The following is a 21,910-nucleotide window of genomic DNA, read 5'->3' as shown; positions in this document are numbered from 1 at the left end:
CACGTCAATTTTTTTTTTTATTTGATGCGGGGTTCCCCTTAATATCCATACCAGACCTGAAGGGCCTGGTAATTGAATTTGGGGGAACCCCATGCTTTTTTTTTTTATCAATGACTTTCAATGAGTATTCTCTGTATTACGGGAGCCGACAAATCATTATAGCCGAGAGTGATTTTAAATTACTTTTTTTCCTGCAGAAATTACACTTTGTGCAGGGACAGTTCTAAGCACGGGAAACATGCGCCCCTTCATAGGCATACTATAGACACCTCCCAGGCACAAATTTTTTTTTTTTTTTTTAATTTCAAACAATCTTTTATTCAAAATTGATTTTTGGCCATAAGAAAGAAAAAGATTAATTTGGTGGAATTTGACTTTATTTTGCACCAGGGTCCTTAATTTCTTTTCGATAAAAACGATTGTTCATTGCTCAGCTTAACACAAACAATTATATGGTCGGAATGAAAAGGAGAGCAGGAGAGGGAGAAAACACTGAGAAAGAATAACTTATTAATAGTAAGAGAGAAAAAAAAAAAAAAAGAGACAGGAGTGAAAAGAAGGTTTGTGTGGGGGTGGGGGTGGTGAAGAAAGAATAAAGCAGATGTCACCCCAATCACTAAAATGTCATTGAAGCTTTAACATGATAATTGTAATTTAAAAAATTGTTTCTATACTTTATAAATCTGCAGTTTGCAATAAAGTGTTTGTTCAGCAAAAATATTTTTTTTCTTTTTAATTTAATGGGGAAGAATTAGAATCCCTGTTTTCTATGAGCTCTGAGAAATTTACTCTTACTTTCTGTCCTGCTGAAAACAGACAGGAAGTGGGGTTATCTCTCCAACAGCAACAGAGAGAGAATATATATATATATATATATATATATATATATATATATATATATATATATATATATGCATACACACACTCTATTGCCAACAGTATTGGGACACCTGCCTTTACATGCACATGAATTTTACTGGCATCCCAGTCTTAATCCTTGGGGTTCCATATTGAGTTGGCCCACTCTTTGCAGCTATAACAGCTTCAATTCTTCTGGGAAGGCTGTCCACAAGGTCTAGGAGTGTGTCCATGGGAATGCCCGACCCCTCCTCCAGAAGCGCATTTGTGAGGTCAGACACTGATGTTGGAAGAGAAGGCCTGGCTCTCAGTCTCCGCTCTAATTTGACCCAAAGGTGTTCTATCTGGTCGAGGTCAGGACTTTGCGCAGGCCAGTCAACTTCCTCCACCCCAAACTCACCCATCCACACTATATTGCCAAAAGTATTGGGCCTCCCCTCTAAATTATTTGGTGGAGGGGGGATTATGTTTTAGGGTTGTATTTCAGGGGTTGGGCTTGGCCCCTTAGTTCTATTGAAGGTAAATCTTAAGGTGTCAGCATACCAAGACATTTTGGACAACTTCATGCTCCCAAGTTAGTGGGAAAGGTTTGGGGATGACCCCTTCCTGTTCCAACAAGACTTCACACCAGTGCACAAAGCATGGTCTATAAAAACATGGGTGTGTGAGCTTGGGGTGGAGGAACCCAACCGGCCCGCACAGTCCCGACCCCAACCCGATAAAACACCCCTGGGATGACTTAGCCCTTAGACCCCTTTGGTCTAGGAATTTGATCTGAGCATGCGTGGCAGTTTGTCCGTCAGAGTAGGCTACACATGATCGGAGTATGTCCGATCGGAGCATTTTACCGGCAAGTTGGAAAAGTTGGTCCGTCGGGTATTCCGACGGAAACAGTCCGATGGAGACCACACACAGTCGGAATATCCGACAAAACGGTCCGATAGGACACATTCCGTCTGAATCTCCGACCGTGAGTACAAGGGCTTAGAGCGGAGACTGCGAACCAGGCCCTCTCATTCAAAATGACCTCTGCACCTCTGGAAGAATGGTCACACATTCCCACAGACACACTCCCCAACCTCCTGTTCAGTCATTTCCTATTATAGGGTGGCAATGTATTTTCCCTGAATAAAGAATATTCCCTTATGGTACTATCAGAAAAACCTAAACAAAGGTTTAATAGTCTACTGTATATACCGTATTTATCGGCGTATAACACGCGCCTGCATATGAGACGCACCCCAAGTTTAGGAGGGAATTTTTTATTTATTTTTTTTGAAAAAAGAGCTTTATTGAAACATAGTCAGAAGAATGTAACAATAGGTCTCCCGCGCAGGGGAGTCAAGAACATGAGGTCACAGAACAGAGGCACAGCAGATCTGACAAAAGCTCTACTACTTGCATAGTAAGTCAGGGGGTGAGCGGGTCAAGACCCGCCACCTGGCCCGTATCGTTTGGTTGCTCAAAGAGAACACTGAACAAGGCACAACAGTTAACTTAAAACAAAAATTGCTCCGGGACCCCAACACCCCTTCTGGGATCATGCTGTGTCGGGGATACAGAGCAATCCCATGATACGGCAAATTAAATTATCAAGGACCCTCTCCGAGCAGGGTCCTCGTTTGCAACATCGGTTAGCTAAGCTAATGTCAGATAAGGAAGAAAGGAATAATAGGGAGGAGGGGTTCGGGAAAAGGGAGAAGAAGGGGGGTGAAAGAAGAGGAGGGAGAAGACAACCAGGAGGGAGGTGGGGAAGAGGGGAGAGGCCTCGGGGAGAACCCGGCCCATCCGGGGGAAGGCTCCCTCAAGGAGGGGACCTAGTGGGGAAGAGAACGGGCCTTAACCGAGAGAAATCCCCATATGGCTGGCCCAGGGTTCCCATATTCTTTTAAACCGGTCTACTTTGTCTAGAATTACGCTGGAAGTTTGTTCTTGGAACATGATCCAAGTAATCTTTTGTTTAGTAGAGTGGATGGATACCTTAGGTGATTTCCAGGCCCGGGCAATGGACAATTTCGCTCCTGTTAGGATGAAGTGAACCAAAATTCGGGAGTATTTCTTCACATGGGGGATATCCTGATTGAGAAGAGCAATCTTGGGGTCCTGGGGGATCCCAATCCCCGTGACTTTGCGGATAAGGCTGAAAATATTATTCCAATATCCTCTGATTCTGGGGCATTCCCAGAAAGTGTGTATAAGGGATCCTAAGTGGCCACATCCCCTGAAACAGAGGGGGGAGGATTGGGGGAAAATTGAAGCTAAACGCGTCGGAACCAGATACCATCTGGAAATCACCTTGAGGATGGCCTCCATTAAAGAGATATTGATAATCCCCTTGAACCCTCTCATGAAGCTGCCATGCCAGGTATCCAGGTCCCATTCAAAATCAAGATCCCGCTCCCATTTCAGCATGTATCCTGCCTTCTCCTGTGGTTCTGCTAGAGCTGCATAGATTAGGGAGATTCCCCCTCTCATAACCACGGCTGATGTGCACCATTGTTCATAGGGGGTGACTGTCAGGGGGCCTGAGGTGCGGGAGGAAAGTGAGTTTAGGAAGTGGTAGATTTGGTGAAAGCGGAATCTCTCGGTAGGGGGCATCTCGAGTTTCGATTTACACTGATCTAGCGTGAGGGGACCGTTGGAGTTGAAGTAGTTTCCTATTCTAATGAGACCTTTGTTGAGCCACCATTGAAACGCTTTGATGTCTAGCCCAGGAGGGAACTGGGGATTATTGAAGATGTGGGCTAAGGGACGCCACTGGGAAGTCAGGGAGTTCGATGAGTAGACCAAGTCACAGAGGGCCATTGAGTGAGACAAAGTGGGGGACATAATCGGAGGCCTGGACTTGGAGGGTCGCCAAATAAGGAAGTCTATGGTGAAGTTGGGAATGGCTTGTCTTTCCATGTCCACCCAATCCGGTTTCCCACCTTTAGAATAGATACAGGAGATCTGGCTCATCTGAGCAGCTTGGTAATACCACCAAAGATTAGGTAATCCAAGTCCTCCTTTCTGTCTAGGTCGAAAGAGAACCGATTTGGGAAGTCTATGGGAAGAACCGCCCCACACAAAGCAGATTATCGAAGAGTGCAGACTGTTGAGGTGAGATTTGGGAACCGAAATAGGGAGTGAACGAAAAAGATAAAGGATTCGGGGTAGTAATGTCATTTTAATGGCATTAACTCTACCTAACCAGGAGAGCTTGTAGAGGGACCATTGGTCCAAGTCCGCTTTCAATTTATTAAACATAGGGGGGAAATTATGCTTGTAAAGTAGGCCTATGTTTGAGGTGAGGTGAATTCCCAAATATGGGATGGACGTAGGGTTCCATGAGAAGGGGAACTGGGTTTGGAGTTTTGCAACCAAGAAGGAGTTGACAGAGACGTTAAGAGCCACTGACTTAGACATGTTGACTTGTAGACCAGAGGCTTGCCCAAACTTGTGAAGCACCCGTAGAATGTTAGGAGTGGAGATGAGTGGCGAGGTAATGAAGAGGAGGACATCGTCCGCGAATAACGCGCATTTATGTGTGGAGGGGCCGCATTTCACGCCGTGGATATCAGGATGTGTCCTAAAAGATATTGCTAGAGTTTCTATAGCTATAGTGAATAAGAGGGGGGATAATGGGCATCCCTGCCTAGTTCCCTTAGCAATAGGAAAGGGGTCTGATAGGTGGCCTTGGAGTTTAATCCGGGCACTAGGTTGGGAATAAAGGGCAGAAAGAGTATTGATAAATTTGTGACCAAAGCCCCACCGCTCCAGTGTGGGAAATAAGTAGGGCCAGGTAACGGTATCAAAGGCCTTTTGAAGATCAATGGACAGCAGAAAACCTTCCTGGAGAGGACCGCCATCCCAGCCAGACTGGAGGATGGAAATTATGTCAATAGCTCTCCTCACCTGGTCCGGTCCCTGTCTGCCTGGTATGAAACCTGCCTGGTCCTTATGGACATATGAGCCTATAAAGGAGCCCAGTCTGTTTGAAAGGATCTTAGTCATTATTTTCAGGTCATTATTAATTAGAGATATAGGTCTATAATTGCTCACCAGGCTTGGGTCTTTATCAGGTTTAGGAATCACCGATATAAAGGCCAGGTTAGCTGTCGGATCCAGAGGTGACTTATTGTTGAGGGAGTTAAAAAAGCGGGCCAGGTAAGGAGCTAAAACATCGATGAACGTTTTATAGTATTTAGTTGAGAATCCGTCAGGGCCAGGGGCCGAGCCGAGTTTAAGTCCTTTAATGACTTCTCTGACCTCCTCCTCTGAAATAGAGGATTCCATAAGATCCCTATGGGGGTCTGAGATTTTAGGGAGTGCGATTCCGTCCAGGAAGGCATCGATCTGTTGAGAGTTGGCGGGGTTAGGGTTAGAATAAAGATTAGAATAGAACTCATTAAAGGCCTCAAGGATCTGTTTAGGATTTTGGGTCAATGTTCCGGAAAGGGATTTTACTTTGGGGAGTGCATGAATCCTGTGCCGGGGGAAAGCCTTGCAGCCAACTGGGGGCCAAATTTGTCAGAGTGGAGGTAGAATCTGCCACTAGTCCATTTTAGATGGCTCTCAGCACTGGAAGTCAGGGCCATATTTAGAGAAATTCTGGCGGTGTCCATTTTGGCTAAGGAAGTGGGTGAGGGGCTTTTCTTGTGAGCAGCACTTGGGGCCTGGAAGTCCCGTTCCAGATTGACTATGCCTAGGGTTTTCTCCCTCTTGAGCTGGGAGGTCAACTGAATAATTTTGCCTCTCATGACTGCTTTGTGGGCCCCCCACAACGTGCCCGGGGAGACATCAGGAGTGTCATTAGTTTGAAAGAACTCTTTTAAGTCTTTCTCAAGCTTCGTACAGTGTACTTGGTTAGCGAGGAGGGACTCCTTAAGGCGCCATTGGGGGGGGCCCGCTGAAGCCAGAAAGCCCACCAGCTTAATGTAGATGACGGAATGATCAGACCACGGTACCTCTTTAATACAGGCCTGGGATAAATAGTTAATATCTGCTGTGTGGACGAAAATGTGGTCTATGCGGGAGAATGTCCTGTGTGGTGCTGAAAAATGGGTGTAATCCCTAGAGTCAGGGTGAAGCTCCCTCCAAGAGTCTATCATCCCTAGTGAATGTAGAAGTTTGGCAATTTTTAGACTCTGTTTGGGGGGACGTTTCAAGTGGGTTCTGCCATTGGAAGTCTTGTCCATGAGGTGGTCAAACGCGATGTTCGAGTCACCTCCCAGGATTACCCTACCCTCCAGGTGGGAGGATAGGGTAGTCAGCATGGATGAAAAGAAAAGAGCTTGGTTTTTGTTGGGCGCATAATAGGAGACAAATGAGAAAAGGGTATCGTCAATAAGGCCTTTAACCATGATGAATCTCCCTTCGTTATCTCTAATGGTTTGAATGTGGGTAAATGGGGTATGTTTGGAAAATAGGATGGCGACCCCCCTTGTCTTGTCATCAGCGTTAGCTAGAAAAAAGGTAGGGTAATTTCGGTGTAAAAATGTGGGGTTGTAGCTTTTGGGGAAATGGGTTTCTTGGAGCATAGCAATATTAAGGCCCCTATTGTAGTAACTGTGGAGGGCTTTACGTCTTTTAGACGGGGAGTTTAGGCCTTGTGTATTATGTGACGCTATCTTGAGCGTCTTCTTATTAATATGTGGATCAGCCATGGTTATCAGAGTATGGGATCAAAATAGAGAGAAACGACCTTACCCTGGGTAGAAGGGCTTGTTCGCTGTTCTGATGATCAGGATACAGGGGCTGGAACATGCTATTGTTGGACGAGCGGGAACTCCCCGAGGACTCCTGTAGGTAGAGGAAAATAGAAATAGAAAGGGTGAAAGAAGGCGGATAGGTAGGAGAGGGAAGGGAGAGGGGGGGAAGGGGAAGGACCCGAGAATGTGAAAGCTCGGAACCTTCTATGGCAGGTCTGGCTTGGCAGAGCCTACCCCGAGTCCCCTGAACCAGGAGGACTCGGACTAAGGGCAGTCTAAAATCAGACTGCATTCCTGGTGACCCCAAGGGAAAGAATCTCCACGAGGGGGCAACAGGTAGAGTGGCACACGGCAAATAGCCCCGCTCCGGCTCCAGCGCCTCTACTAGAATGCTGAGAGAAGTGGACGCCAGCAGGAAATAACAAAAATACATTAACCAAAGAGAACTAAAGAACAATCGAGCACCTGAACTGCACAAAAATATAAGGAGACACAGAAACAAATAATGTCATTACGACAACAGTGTTGGGAGAGATGCGGCATGGGTAGGGGGGAAGGAAGGACGGGGATGTCGGGTGGAAATCAGGGCGGACATTCGCACCCCGCAAAAAAAGAAAAAAAAAAGGGGGGGGGGGAGGGGAGGGCATATTTTCAAAAAAGAAAAAAATAATTTGTGGGGGAAAAAATTGAGTCCAGAGGGTCCTGAGAAGGACCGGAGGGAAGCCGGAAAGTCCGTCGGCCCCTCCTGAGAATCATCAGGATTCAAAAAAGATAAGTCAGGGGCCTAGAGGCCCTGAGGGTTTAGGAGTCACTTTGGAGGTACAGAATCACGTTGCCTCTTCGACTTCTGTTTCACCCACAGGGGGGCCAACGGGCTGTTCGGGGGGGTCTTTTAGACGCGTTCGTCCGGCTCTCCAACTGGTTGGGGTGTAAATCTTGTGAGATGAGCCCGAGTTGCAGGAGGAGGGTTTCCCCGTCTTGAAAGTTGGCGAAGCTGTACTGTCTTTCTTTATACTGGAACTGCAGGCAAAATGGGAAGGCCCATCTGTATGTGATCGAATTTTGATTGAGGACCTCCAGAAGGGGTCTGAGAGATCTTCTCTTTTGTATCGTGGCAGGAGAGATGTCCGCGAAAACTTGAATTTTATTACCCTGGATGGTGAGATTGTCACGATTGCGAGACCGCAGCATGATTTCCTCTTTTATCCCGTAGAAGTGAGGCTTGATCACTATATCTCGGGGTAAACCGTCTTGGCGAGGGGCTTGTAAAGCTCGATGGGCCCTATCCAGCTCAAGCTTGTGGTCCGGGACATCCGGGATAATGTCCTTAATGAAGGCCTTGACGGTACCTTGGATGTCCGTGACAGATTCAGGCACTCCTCTGATGCGGAAGTTATACCTTCTGCTTCTGTTTTCCAAATCATCTATTTTTGAGAGAGCAGAATCCAATTGCTCCTGCAGGGATTGTATGCATTTAGTGTTCTGGTTGGTGCGGGCTGCTGTATCGTCCACTGCCTGTTCTATGATATCCATTCTGGCCCCAAGACTCTGCAGGTCTGCTTTGATAGAGAAAGTTATCTGAGCAGCATTCTGAGCCAAACTGGCTGCCAGCATTTCAGAGAATCTGCTTAAAAGCTGTGCCATATCATGTGGATGGATAGGCTGTGGGGAGGCCTGCAGGGCCTCAGCTAGGCTGTTTGGGGAGATGATTTGGGGAGAATAGGAGTAGCCTGCCAGCGATCTGTTTATGAGGGATATAGTGGAGGCTGGAGAAGTCAGGGGGTCCTGGTGGTTACTCACGTCAGCGGAGGTGAGCTGAGGAGGGGGGGGGGGGGTCTGTGATGTTGTCCTGGGTGTCCGTGTCTCCGCCTGAGAGAGGAGCGGTCGCCATTTTGGGAGACTCAGGCACGGCTAGGCCGTAATGTAGCTGGCGGCTGGCGATCAATTTTGCCCGGCCTTTGGGCATATGGACGAACGCCTAGCGTCTTCCGGAGCTTGGTGGTGGTGGCGGCGGAGGTTCCCGCTGGCTGGGAAGGCTGATGTAAGCGCCGAAGGGCCGGAGCGGTGCGGAGCTCCCGATCAAGGCGTCCGACCGGAAGTCCCGCGCATGCGCACTCCAGGCACGAAATTTAAAGGAATATTAGACTTTTATTGTTTCACTTTAATCATTATTAAAATCACTGCTCCCGAAAAAACAGCCATTTTTAAAACTTTTTTTTGCATTGATACAAGTCCCCTGGGGCAGGACTCAGGTCCCCAAACACTTTTTAGGACAGTAACTTGCATATTAGCCTTTAAAATTAGCACTTTAGATTTTGAACGTTGGAGTCCCATAGACTTTAATAGGGTTCTAAATTTCATACGAAGTATGCTATATAGAGTTTAGCAGGTCCGTCGAATCTTCTTTATACATTCCACAGACACCATAAGCCTTCAAAGACAGATTCGACCGTAATTCATGTGGATTTTCGGACGAATGCAATTTTTGAACGAAAAACAAAATAAATAAAACCAAATTTCAGGAGTAACTAAATAAATTTATTTTTCGGACGAAAACGAAATTCCAAAACGAAATATTAAAGGGTAAACTTTATTATGGAGATCTGGCTTTAATTAAAAAAAAGATTATTCAGGAGATCCCTAGAAATAATAAAGAAAGAAGTTTGTGAGAACTCAAACAACTTCATTCTTTGCGCATTATAAAGAAGAGAATGCGTGGCATTGAAAGATTTTAAAATTTGCAACATGAAGAATCTGCTATCTCCATTACGAACGCTAGTTTTACCAGACAGAGCGGTTCTGTCTCGTACTTGATTCTGAGCATGTGTGATTTTTGGCGTGCCAGAATTTCATACACACGATTGGAATTTCTGATAGAAATTTTTCTCTTTTTTTTGCTGGCGGGAATTCAGCCAGCTAAATTCTGATGGCGCATACACACGGTCGTATTTTCCGATGAAAAGCTCTCATCTGTCTTTTGCTGGAGGAAATTCCGATCGCGTGTACGTGGCATTAGAATCATTTGAAAAATCCATGTAAAAAAAACAAAACTAGGCACTACACTACACTACACTACAGGAAATAAAGCAGGGAAAACCATAGCCCTCAGAAACAAAGACAACATTTTCCACTTATACCACCCTACCACTAAAGACTCATTGATCCCTAAGCAATAGATAATGCTTTCAGCCATTACTATATCACGCACTACAATTTAAAAGATGATGCCTCCATTGTACAACCATCCAAAATTGAGGTTGACCTACAGGAAATCAACCTCCCAAAAATTTCCCAAGACGAACTTACCATTCTAAACGCCCCATTTACAACTCTAGAAATTCTGGAAGTCATTTAACCACTTGGGATCCGCGCTATTGCCGAATGACGGCATTAGCGCGGACCTAGATTGCCGGGACTACGTCTATTGACGTAGTCCCGGTTACGAGCGGCCTGCGCGCCCCCTGAGGGGCGCGCGCGGCGCGCTCTGTGATCAGCGAGTCCGTGAGACTCGCCTGATCACCGATCCGTGTAAGGGGTCGATCCCGACCCCTTATCACGTGATCAGCTGTCAGCCAATGACAGCTGATCATGTGATAAAACGGAGCCGGTAATCGGCTAGTATTCCTCCTCGCGCTGACAGCGCGAGGAGAAAAAAAAAAAGCCGATCGCCGGCGGCCATGTTCGGGACATCAGTCCCGATCACGGCCAGCAATTCAACGGACACCTGCCCCCTGCCAGTGCCCACCTGCCACCCGCAGTGCCATCCTGAAATAAAGTAAGTGCCCCCCTGTCAGTGCCACCCAGCAGTGCCCATAGTGCCCACAGTGCCACCCAGCAGTGCCCACAGTGCCACCCAGCAGTGCCCACAGTGCCACCCACAGTGCCACCCACAGTGCCACCCAAAATCTGCCTCAAAGGTGCTGCACCCCAGTGCCGCCCATCAGTGCCCAGCAGTGCCACCCATCAGTGCCCAGCAGTGCCGCCCATCAGTGCCCAGCAGTGCCACCTATCAGAGCCACCTATCAGTGCCACCTATCAGTGCCCATCAGTCCCATCTATCTGTGGTACCTATCAGTGCCCATCCGTGCCACCCATCCGTGCCACTTATCCGTGCCACCCATCCGTGCCATCTTATCTGTGCCCATCTTTGCCCATCAGTGCCGCCTTATCTGTGCCCATCGGTGCCGCCTTATCTGTGCCTATTAGTGCCGCCTTAACTATGCCTATCAGTGCCCACCAGTGCAGCCTATCAGTGCCCACCAATGCAGCCCATCAGTGCCCACCAATGCAGCCCATCAGTGCCCACCAATGCAGCCTATCAGTGCCGCCTAATCAGCGCACTTCAATGAAGGAGAAAAATGACCCGTTTGCAAAATTTTATAACAAACTATTAAAACATGATTTTTTTTTTTTTTGCATCTTTTTTTGTTTGTTTAGCAAAAAATAAAACTCCGAGCTGTAACTAAATACCACCAAAAGAAAGCTCTATTTGTGGGAAAAAAATGATAAAAATTTCATTTGGGTACAGTGTTGTATGACCGCGCAATTGTCATTCAAAGTGCATCAGCGCTGAAAGCTGAAAATTGGTCTGGGACTGAGGGGGGTTTAAGTGCCCAGTAAGCAAGTGGTTAAACCCTTCCTTCAAATAAATCACCAGGTCCGGACGGACTCACTGGAGAATATAAGCAGTTCAAAACTTCACTTACTCCAAACATGCAATGACACTGCATGCTTCTTTTCTCTCCCTCCAGAAATGCTAAAAGCTCTTATCATAACTCTGTCAGGGAAGGAACCTACCTCCCCACAAAAATTCAGACCTATATCCCTACTCAATATTGATACCATAATTTACACAAAATTACTAGCCACTAGACCAGGGATCCTCAAACTACGGCCCTCCAGCTGTTGCGAAACTACACATCCCATGAGGCATTGTAAAACTCTGGCATTCACAGACATGACTAGGCATGATGGGAATTGTAGTTCCTGAACAACTGGAGGGCCATAGTTTGAAGACCCATGCACTAGACTAATGAATACCATGCCCTCACTAATACATCAGGATCTGGATTTATGAAGGACCTACAAACATTCAACACTACACACAAAATTATCAAGGATCCTAGGCATCAAAATGCCTCACAAAATGTCTCAGGGATACAAAGACATGACATCTTGAGATTGTTGCCCTGAAAAATTGTGTTTTGGTATGCTTAGCCTTGTTCAGTATAGAAAAAGGTCTCTAAATTGTTACTGGGCCATGAAAATGTGTGTGATGAAACATGATCTGACAAATGTAGGGGTCAGAAGCATTTCCCCTGTGATGTTCTATCTATCTATGTATGTATCTATGTATCTATCGGGGGTTATTTACAAAAGGCAACTCCACTTTGCACTATAAGTGCACTGCAAATGCACTTGAAAGTGCACTTGGAAGTGCAATTGCTGTAGATCCGAGAGGGACATGCAAGGGAAATAAAAAATAGCATTCTAGCCTGCACATGATTGGATGATAAAATCAGCAGAGCTTCCACTCATTTCAGATCTACCCCTCAGATCTACAGCAACTGCACTTCCAAGTTCACTTTTAATGCACTTTTTAGGTGCACTTGCAGTGCACTTGTAGTGCAAAGTGGATTTGCCTAAATAACCCCCAATGCATCTATCTATCTATCTATCTATCTATCTATCTATCTATCTATCTATCTATCTATCTATCTATCTATCTATCTATCTATCTATCTATCTATCCATTTATCTATCTTTGTGTTTCTAAAATCTATAAACTCCTACCCACCAACTCATCTGAGCTAAGTGCAGATCATCAGTTTCAATCAATATGATATTTGGAAGAACCGGGCACAATTGTCAGTTCACTCACCTCTACCCCTGCTTTTACTTCCAGAGGCCAGAGTGAGGGTAGGTACAGTATAAACAACCAGAGGATCCCATCTCCTAAATCCCGCTGGAGTACACTAGACAGTCTCTAGTTATTTTTAGCTGATATAATTTGTAAAACATTCATTTACCTCTTTTTGCCTTACAAGAAATGCATCAATGAAGCTTCTTTGGTCGCTCTCATCTAAGTTCTTCAGATATTTTATGAATGTTTTTGTAACAAATTCAAAGATTTCCTGCACATTTCTCATGATAGTTTTGTGGTTACCAGGAAGAAAGCCCAAGAAAGGGAAAATATTGTATATCTGTTAAAAAAAAGTAAAGTTTAACTGTTAGGTTGCAGTGGTGACATTGTTACAACTTTTTTTCACTATTGTTATGGCTACATTTTCTGTAATATGTTACGAAGGCTGCCATTCCTGATCTCTTCTTTTAAAAAATGCTAGATGAGGTGAACACTTTCAGAGTCCCAGATGCAGGACAAGTATACAGGTCAGGACTCACTAGCTCCGGTACTCACTAGCTGAATCGATGACCTGGAAAGCACTGAGGTCAGAGGCTGCCAGGAAGCTAGCATTTTCAAAAGCAATTGCATCACCTCCATATTTCTCTCAGTATAGATTTCTGTCAACAAGCTGTTTCTCACTCTTTTAAACAAATAATATCAAGTGCTGTCTTTAGATTAATAAAATTGTTAATAACAACCTCTGCACTGTTGTATTATAGCTAATTATATTATCTGTAATTGTCAATTGGTTTTAGTGCTTGGAAAGAGCCAGGAAAGGAGAAATTAAGTATGAAGACTACTCAGATAAAATTCATCACGCTACTCTACACAATAAATTAATAAAAAATGTTATGTCCAATCTAAGTGAACAAAACAGTGCTTGGTTGCCGCTGTTCACTGACATGCGTTCCCACACCAAACATATGTATAAACAATGAAAAGTACAGCGCAACACCACTCATAAAAATGATTGCATAAAAATCTTTAAATAGCAATCATTTAATATCAAATCACACTAAATACTACATAAAAACGTGACCATAACCCTCATAACATATACACACAAACCATCATGAATAAGTATTAAGTAACATCATAAAAATATGTGTAATATATAAATCTGCAAAAATGTATTAAGTAAATAAAGAAGATAAAGTCCACACTGATTTGAAATTATTGTCCTGTGTTAAGACTGTATGCATGCTCCATATTCTAACATGCCCAAATAAAAAAAGGTGTTCCAGATCTCTTGTGCCAAAAATAACATAAATACAGGAGTGCTCCACCTTTGTGTGTCCACCACCAGTCTCAGGTGCCTCTTAGCGGAGGCACGAGACGTCATCATGCCTGAAAGTTTTGGACTGGCTATTTTGACATATGCTTTCTAGATATCCATGCTTAAGGGGGCAATGTACAGTATATGTATGCATATCAGCGATTATATCTTGTGCACTGGATTTATAGTGCATTGCGTTTGGGAGTATTTTTTCATCTCTTATTGAATAAATTGTTTTATGAGAACTTATCATACTATGGAAGGTTTTATTATTATTCTGCTGAATGGCACATTTGCCAGGGTCATTGTTTGGAGAGTAAAACAACAAGGGCTGACAGCGCTTAGGGGCTGAAATTAAGTAGTTATAAAAGCCATTGCAAGGATCCACAGACACTGTTTAATAAACTCACTGGAAATTTATTCGTCATTTAGAAGAAGTACATGTTCCATAGGACATTGACATAACGTTATCATGCTGATGCAAAAGTTGGCTCAGGCACTGATGGGTCACTCATCCCATGCAGGAAAGGCCACGGTGAGGCACCAGCCACCATGGCCACAAAAATGTAACAGACTGCGGGAATGCATGCACTCTTACGCCCACTCCATGAGCTTCCTCAGCAGGCCCCCAGAGCAGTAGTAACAGGTAATTACCTTCAACCAGGAGGCTGTTTGAGCGTTACTCATAAATGAAACCGTTCCATGAATGCTGAATACTTTACCACAATACATGCACAATAAATAGACAATCAATCTCATGGTTAAACAAATATTCACTGTCTTATGTATTTTTAGTAGATAATTCCTCACTCTATTGAGGCTGGGTTCACATATGTGTGGCCGCGGGTTCATTCCTGGGTCCGGTACAGGTCTGTTCACCGGTTGAGGTGCAATTCAGTTTGAACTTTTGCCTGAATTTGCACCTGAACTGGACAAACATACACAGGACCCTTTGGCAAACTGCTCCCTGGCCACCCGGACCTGTGTGAACTGGCTCCATTCGCATGACTTGTATGTCATGTGAATCGGATACGAGGGAAAAACGCATCCAATTTGCATATACATAAACCCAGCCACAATCTTGCCCAAAGTAATCCTGCACATCATCAACCTTTTACAATGAGCATTTATACTAACACAGCTTTACAGTTTGGTGGAGTTGCTGTGTCACTAGATGCTTTGTTTCATTATCGCATTGAAAAATGTATTTCCTGTTAAACTTCAACTTTTAGGCAACTTTTGGGCCTCACATTCTCATCAAGCACACTTTGATATGATGCAGAATAGTTACCTCAATGACTGAATGCTGTCTGGGCTCTGAACCAGCAAAGCAACCATAAACCTTAACATTTCTCCCATTATGAAAAGGAACACAGACGTTATCAACTGCTTTTGTCTGAAGGGTCTCGTATGGATATTTGGGGGGAACCCCATGTCATTTTTTTTTTTAATTGACACAGGGTTCCCCTTAATATCCATACCAGACCTGAAGGGCCTGGTAATTGAATTTGGGGGGACCCCCATGCATTTTTATTTCTTTTTTATCAATGACTTTTCTCTGTATTGCCAGGAGCCGACAGTTCATTATAGCCGCGAGTGCTTTTAAATGACCTTTTTCCTTCAGAAATGACACTTTGTGCAGGGACAGTTCTAAGCACGGGAAACAAGCACCACTTTACTGGCATACTATGCACACCCCCTAGGTACAAAATTTAAAGGAACATTTCACTTTTATTGTTTCATTTTAAGCATTATTAAAATCACTTCTCCTGAAAAAAATTGCCGTTTTAAAAAAAAAAAAGATTTGCATTGATACATGGCCTCTGGGGCAGGATCCAGGTCTTCAAACACCTTTTATGAAATAACTTGCATATAAGCCTTTAAAATTAGCACTTTAGATTTCTCCCATAGACTTTTACAGGGTGTTCTGTGGCTTTTCGAATTTGCCGTGAACAACCCAAATTGTTCACTGTTTGGCAAACGGGCAAACAGGCAATGTTCGAGCAGAACATGAGTTCAACTCAAATTCGAAGCTCATCCCTAACTATAACCTACATAGATTTGTGAATTACACTAAAGATGCCCTCTAGGGAATTGCTGACCAGTTAGCCCCCACTTCCTACATGACATTTCAGAACTGGATGGCCTTAGACATGGTGATAGCTGAGAAAGGAGGTGTCTGTAAAATGATAGGAAAAACAGAAACCTGTTGCACCTACATTCCTGATAATACTGCCCCAAATGGCAAGGTTACTCTAGCTATAAAGAAATTAGAAGAGTTGTCATTGGAGTTGAAGAACTCAGGTATTACGGACCCGTGGGATCAATATTTTAGCTGGATGAGTGGGTGGCAAAAAGTGCTCGCGCAGATTGGGGTAGCGGTATTTATAATCCTGGTCCTCTTAGCCCTGATTGTATACTGTATTCTACCTTTCGTAGAGAAGTTGATGAGCAAGGCTGTAGACAACAGCACACCTACATTTTTCCACTAAGAAGAGGAGGACCCTCTTATGATGGAAGATGACAAACCCTTCACTCCCCTACAGTCACTCCCTGTTCATAATCTCACAATCCTATAGGGTTATAGGGATAGATAGCACCTGATTGCACTTCTCGAGTTGTATCGAGGGGGGTAGTGAACTAGTTACTGCCCAACTCTATATACAGCCTAAAAGAGTTGCTGAGGAGAATGGGCCAGGTTAGCATGACCTTTAGATGAGGGACAGAAGAAAATAGCCATTTTAGGGGGACTGTGAATTTTAGGGGGGACTGTGAAGGAATGTAATGTACATACTGATAATCAGAAAATGTCTATTTGCTTATGTGTATACATGTTTCAATGCAACTCCTTACTTATTATATAAGTATACAGATTGGCTCGCTGTATGGAACTAAAGATGGCGGGTACCCCCTGCTTCCCACACATTAGAAGAATGCAGAAATGACAATAGAACAAGCTTCAACCAAACTTCAAGCATCAAGTTTTTGCATTTTGTCTTTTATTTCAACCAATGAGATGTACCTATTAGACTAACATAGCAATGACTTATCTTTCTGTATAAAACATTAGCACCGCCCAGAAATAAAGAAGTGTAGAAGTAACCAAACTGAACGTGTCTCAGAGTGTGTTTACTTCTAAAAGCGTTTGCACAGCTACACTTTCTAATTAGAAACAGCAGCAGATAACCCTGAACTAGATTGTAGTTCTTATCTATCACAGCTGGCGCAACAACGTGGGGCTCCAGGCTCCAGTCAAAGGGAGACCACGTTTTAGCTAACATGCGAACCCTATTAAAGTCTATGGGACATGAACATGAAAAATCTATTTTAATTAATTCATTTTAAAGGCTTATATGCAGGTTATTGCCATAAAAGGTGTATGGGTACCTGGGTACTGCCCTAGGGGACATGTATCAATGCAAAAAAAAAATTTTTTATTTATGTTTTTTTCAGGAGCAGTGATTTTAATAATGCTTAAAGTGAAACAATAAAAATGAAATACTCCTTTAAATCTCATGCCTGGGGGGTGGGGTCCCCTTAGTCTTTAAAGTGGCGCATCTGTGTGATGTGTAGAACAGTGCTGTAGTAAAATTACATTTGTAAAGGAAAAAATGCCTTTTAACCACTTGCCGACCACCGCACGACGATATACGTCGACAGAATGGCACGGGCAGGCATATGGGCGTACCTGTACGTCCCTGCCTTCCCGCGGGTGGGGGCCCGATCGGGCCCCCCCGGTGCCAGCGGCGGTCGGTATCCGTGCAGGAGCGATCCGGGATGAGGGGGCGGCCACTCCTTCATGGCCACCCCCTCGCAATCGCTCCTGACGAATGGAAGTGAAGCATTGCATCACTTCCTCTCCTGTAATGTAAACACAGGCAGAGGAAGTGATGTAATCTCTCCTCCGTGTCGGTATTTTTCGTTCCGGCACCGAGGAGAGAGGATCGGTGAGTTGCACCAACACGACAGAACATGCCAGGCACACTCACACCCCCCCTTCACCCCCCGATCACCCCCCCAATTACCCCTGCCCCCCCCAGTCACAGTGACACCAATTGCATTTTTTTTTTTGCATTGGTGTCATTTGTGACTGTAATAACTGTTAGGGCAGTTAGGGTTAGCCCCCTTTAGTTCTAAGGTACCCCCCTAACCCCCCCAATAAAGGTTTAACCCCGTGATCACCCCTCGTCGCCAGTGTCACTAAGGCTGGGTTCACATTGCAGCGGTTTATGAGAACGGATGTGATTCGCACCGCACTGCAGTGCAAATCACATCCGATCTCTGTGCAATTCGAGTTCAGCCATACAGATAGTATGGCTGAATTTGCGCCGCACCCGCCGCAAATTCGCACGGGACCCTTTTTTTGGTCCGCAGCAGAATCGGATCGCATGGGTGTTCACACCATGCGATCCGAGTTTGCAGATCGCACTGCGATATGCGAACTGATCTGGGGGTGTCATTAACATTTCACTGACACTCCCAGCAGTTCGCATAGGGCAGTGTGAACTGCCGCCGGGATGCGGCATGCGATGCGGGAACCCGCCGCGGATTCGTGGCGTTCCCGCATCGCTCCAGTGTGAACCCAGCCTAATAAGCGATCGTTTTTCTGATCGCTGTATTAGTGTCACAGGTGACGCTAGTTAGGCAGGTAGGTATTTAGGTTCGCCGCAGCTTTTTATAGCGCCAGGGACCCCCATATACTACCGCATAAAGCCCCCTGATTGCCCCCTAGTTAACCCTTTCACCAGTGATCACCATATAACTGTTACAGGTGACGCTGGTTGGTTAGTTATTGTTTTATAGTTTCAGGGCACCCGCCATTTATTACCTAGTCTCACTAGTGTACCCCTAAATTTAGGGGTGTCTACTTTCCAAAATGGGGTCATTTGGGAGGGGGTTTGTGCCATCTTGCCATTTTATGGCCTTCAAAACTGTAGCGCCCTTAGAAAGCCTGAAGGCGGTGCTTGGTTTTCGGGGCCCCGTACGCGGCTAGGCTCCCAAAAAGTCCCACATATGTGGTATCCCCGTACTCAGGAGAAGCAGCAGAATTTATTTTGGGGTGTCATTTCACATATGCCCATGGCATGCGTGAGCAATATATCATTTAGTGACAACTTTGTGAAAAGAAAAAAAAAAAAATAAAGTTTGTAATTTTCCCGCAACTTGTGGCAAAATATAAAATATTCCATGGACTCAACATGCCTCTCAGCAAATAGCTTGGGGTGTCTACTTTCTAAAATGGGGTCATTTGTGGGGGTTTTGTGCCATCTTGGCATTTTATGGCCTTCAAAACTGTAATAGGTAGTGAGGAGTGAAGTCAAAAATGTACGCCCTTAGAAAGCCTGAAGGCGGTGCTTGGGTTTCGGGGCCCTGTACGCGGCTAGGCTCCCAAAAAGTCCCACATATGTGGTATCCCCGTACTCAGGAGAAGCAGCAGAACATATTTTGGGGTGTCATTTCACATATGCCCATAGCATGTGTGAGCAATATATCATTTAGTGACAACTTTGTGAAAAAAATAAATAAATAAATAAAAGTTTGTAATTTTCCCGCAACTTGTGCCAAATATAAAATATTCCATGGACTCAACATGCCTCTCAGCAAATAGCTTGGGGTGTCTACTTTCTAAAATGGGGTCATTTGTGGGGGTTTTGTGCCATATTGGCATTTTATGGCCTTCAAAACTGTGATAGGTAGTGAGGAGTGAAATTACAAATGTATGCCCTTAGAAATCCTGAAGGCGGTGCTTGGCTTTCGGGGCCCCTTACGCGGCTAGGCTTCCAAAAAGTCGACCACATGTAGTATCCCCGTACTCAGGAGAAGCAGCAGAATGTATTTTGGGGTACAATTCCACATATAACCATGGCATGTGTGAGCAATATATCATTTAGTGACAACTTTGTGTAAAAAAAAAAATAATTTTTTTTTTTGTCATTATTCAATCGCTTGAAGCAAAAAAATAAAATATTCAATGGGCTCAACATGCCTCTTATCAATTTCCTTAGGGTATCTACTTTCCAAAATGGGGTCATTTGGGGGGGTTTTGTACTGCCCTGCCATTTTAGCACCTCAAGAAATGAGATAGGCAGTCATAAACTAAAAGCTGCGTAAATTCCAGAAAACATACCTTAGTTTGTAGATGTGACAACTTTTGCGCAAACCAATAAATATACAGTTATTTACTTTTTTTTTACCAAAGACATGTAGCTAAATACATTTTGGCCTAAATGTATGACTAAAATTGAGTTTATTGGATTTTTCTAATAACAAAAAGTAGAAAATATCATTTTTTTTCAAAATTTGCGGTCTTTTTACGTTTATATCGCAAAAAATAAAAATCGCAGAGTCAGTCAAATACCTTTAAAAGAAAGCTCTATTTTTGGGAAGAAAAGGACGCAAATTTTGTTTGGGTACAACATTGCATGACCGCGCAATTACCAGTTAAAGCAGCGCAGTGCCAAATTGTAAAAAGACCTCTGGTCATTGACCAGCAAAATGGTCCGGTCTGAAAGTGGTTAAACTTGCTTGCAGCTGTAATGTATTGCTCCCAGCAATATAGATGAAAAATCCAGGAAAAAAAAATCACCCCGGTCCATACCAGACCCTTCACATCTGGTGTGGATTTTAATGAGAACTCCACGCCAAAATGTTTAAAAAAATCGCAGAGGGGGCCCCTCAAGATTCATACCAGACCCTTATATGAGCATGTAGCCTGGAGGACAGGATGGGGGGAGGAGCGAGCACGCCCCACCTGAACCGTACCAGGCCAAATGTCCTCAACTTGGGAAGGGTGTTTTGGGGTCCCCCCAAAGCACCTTGTCCCCATTTTGATGGGGACAAGAGCATCTTCCTGACAACCCTGGTCATTGGTTGTCGGGGTCTGTGGGAGAGGCTTATCGGAATCGGGAAGCCCCTTTTAACAAGGAGGCCCCCAGTCCCCACCCATTCACTAAAAAAAGTTATAAAAATGTAAAAACCACAACAGACAGTTTTTGACAATTCCTTTATTAAAAAAGAAAAAAAGTGTCCCATGATGTCCATCCATCTTCAATCACGCCGCCCATTGGACCCAAAAAATAGAAAAAAAACTCTGCCAACATGGGAGGCCTCCCCACGACTGCTGTCTTTTTGCATTGATAACTCTTATATAGGCAAGGGTGGGGCCACCCGCCCTTGCCTATATAACAGCTGTTAAAGACAAAGCCTCCCAGGATAGCCTGATGAAGGAGCATGGATGTTCTGAAAGCGCGCTCCTCCCCACTCTATCTCCAACGGGAAATGACATACACCGATGTCTGCGAGCTGTCCTGAGTGTCTGGAAGCGATGGGAAGCACCGGCATCCCTGGGCCCATCAGCTGCCTCTTCACCAGTGAGAAGATTGTCTTTCCCAGGAGCGGATGAACCCCATTATTAATCCAACATGCGCTGACATCTCATACATCTTGTGTTATAGAGTCTACAAGCTATGGTACCAATCATTGAAAATTGATCATACCTGATCACACTTGATGTACTGATGGCCTCATTTCTTGAGGCCCTGAAATTTTTTGGAAAGTAGACAGTAAGAGGCATGGTGAGTTTTTTGAAGTTGTAATTTTTCCCACGATTCTTAGGAAATGTAAGAAATTATTTATTTATTTTTTACACAGAATTGTCATATTAACAAGTTACATACAGTATTACTAAGGCCGCGTACACACGCGGGGACTGTTCGCTCAACAGTTTCAGCGGACAGTCTGCTGAACAAAGTTTTTCGGAAATTCCGAAAAACTGTCCGCTGAAACTTTGTTTCAGCGAACAGTCCCCTCGTGTGTAGGCTTGTTCGTCAAACTAAGTTCCGCACATGCTCAGAAAGGATTTACACGCCGAAGTTTGCATTGCAGTGTATAGGACGTCGTTTTCTAGTCCCGTCGTACGTGCCGTTCACGTCATCGCGCACGGTTTCAGCGGACTGTTCGTTCATCGTGTGTGGGCAAGTCCATCCATGCTAATTTTGAGCGGACTGTCCGCTGAAACTGTTTGACGGACAAAGTTGGGCGAACAGTCCCCGCGTGTGTACGCGGCCTTACACACGGCATAGATGCAATACATTCTGATACTCCTCCTGAGTATGGCAATGCCACATATGTGAGACTTTTACACAGCTTGGCCACATACAGAGACCCATCATGCAAGGAGCA

General features: G+C 44.6%; 1 protein-coding gene across 1 annotated transcript in view; it reads right to left on the bottom strand.

Moving 5' to 3' along the window:
- The window catches only part of LOC143989047 (cytochrome P450 2K1-like), a 104,719-nt gene that overhangs the window by 14,045 nt on the left and 68,764 nt on the right, over positions 1–21,910 (bottom strand). Inside the window, exon 5 of the mRNA XM_077489051.1 lies at positions 12,578–12,751. Coding sequence (XP_077345177.1) covers positions 12,578–12,751 — 174 coding nt within the window. The remainder of the gene's footprint in view (positions 1–12,577; positions 12,752–21,910) is intronic.

Source organism: Lithobates pipiens, unplaced genomic scaffold, assembly GCF_037356315.1.
Source record: "Lithobates pipiens isolate NorthernLeopardFrog02 unplaced genomic scaffold, aLitPip1_a1.2 Scaffold_18, whole genome shotgun sequence".
NCBI lineage: Eukaryota > Metazoa > Chordata > Amphibia > Anura > Ranidae > Lithobates > Lithobates pipiens.
Note: the sequence above shows the minus strand (reverse complement) of the source record. Positions and strands in the feature narration are given on the sequence as shown.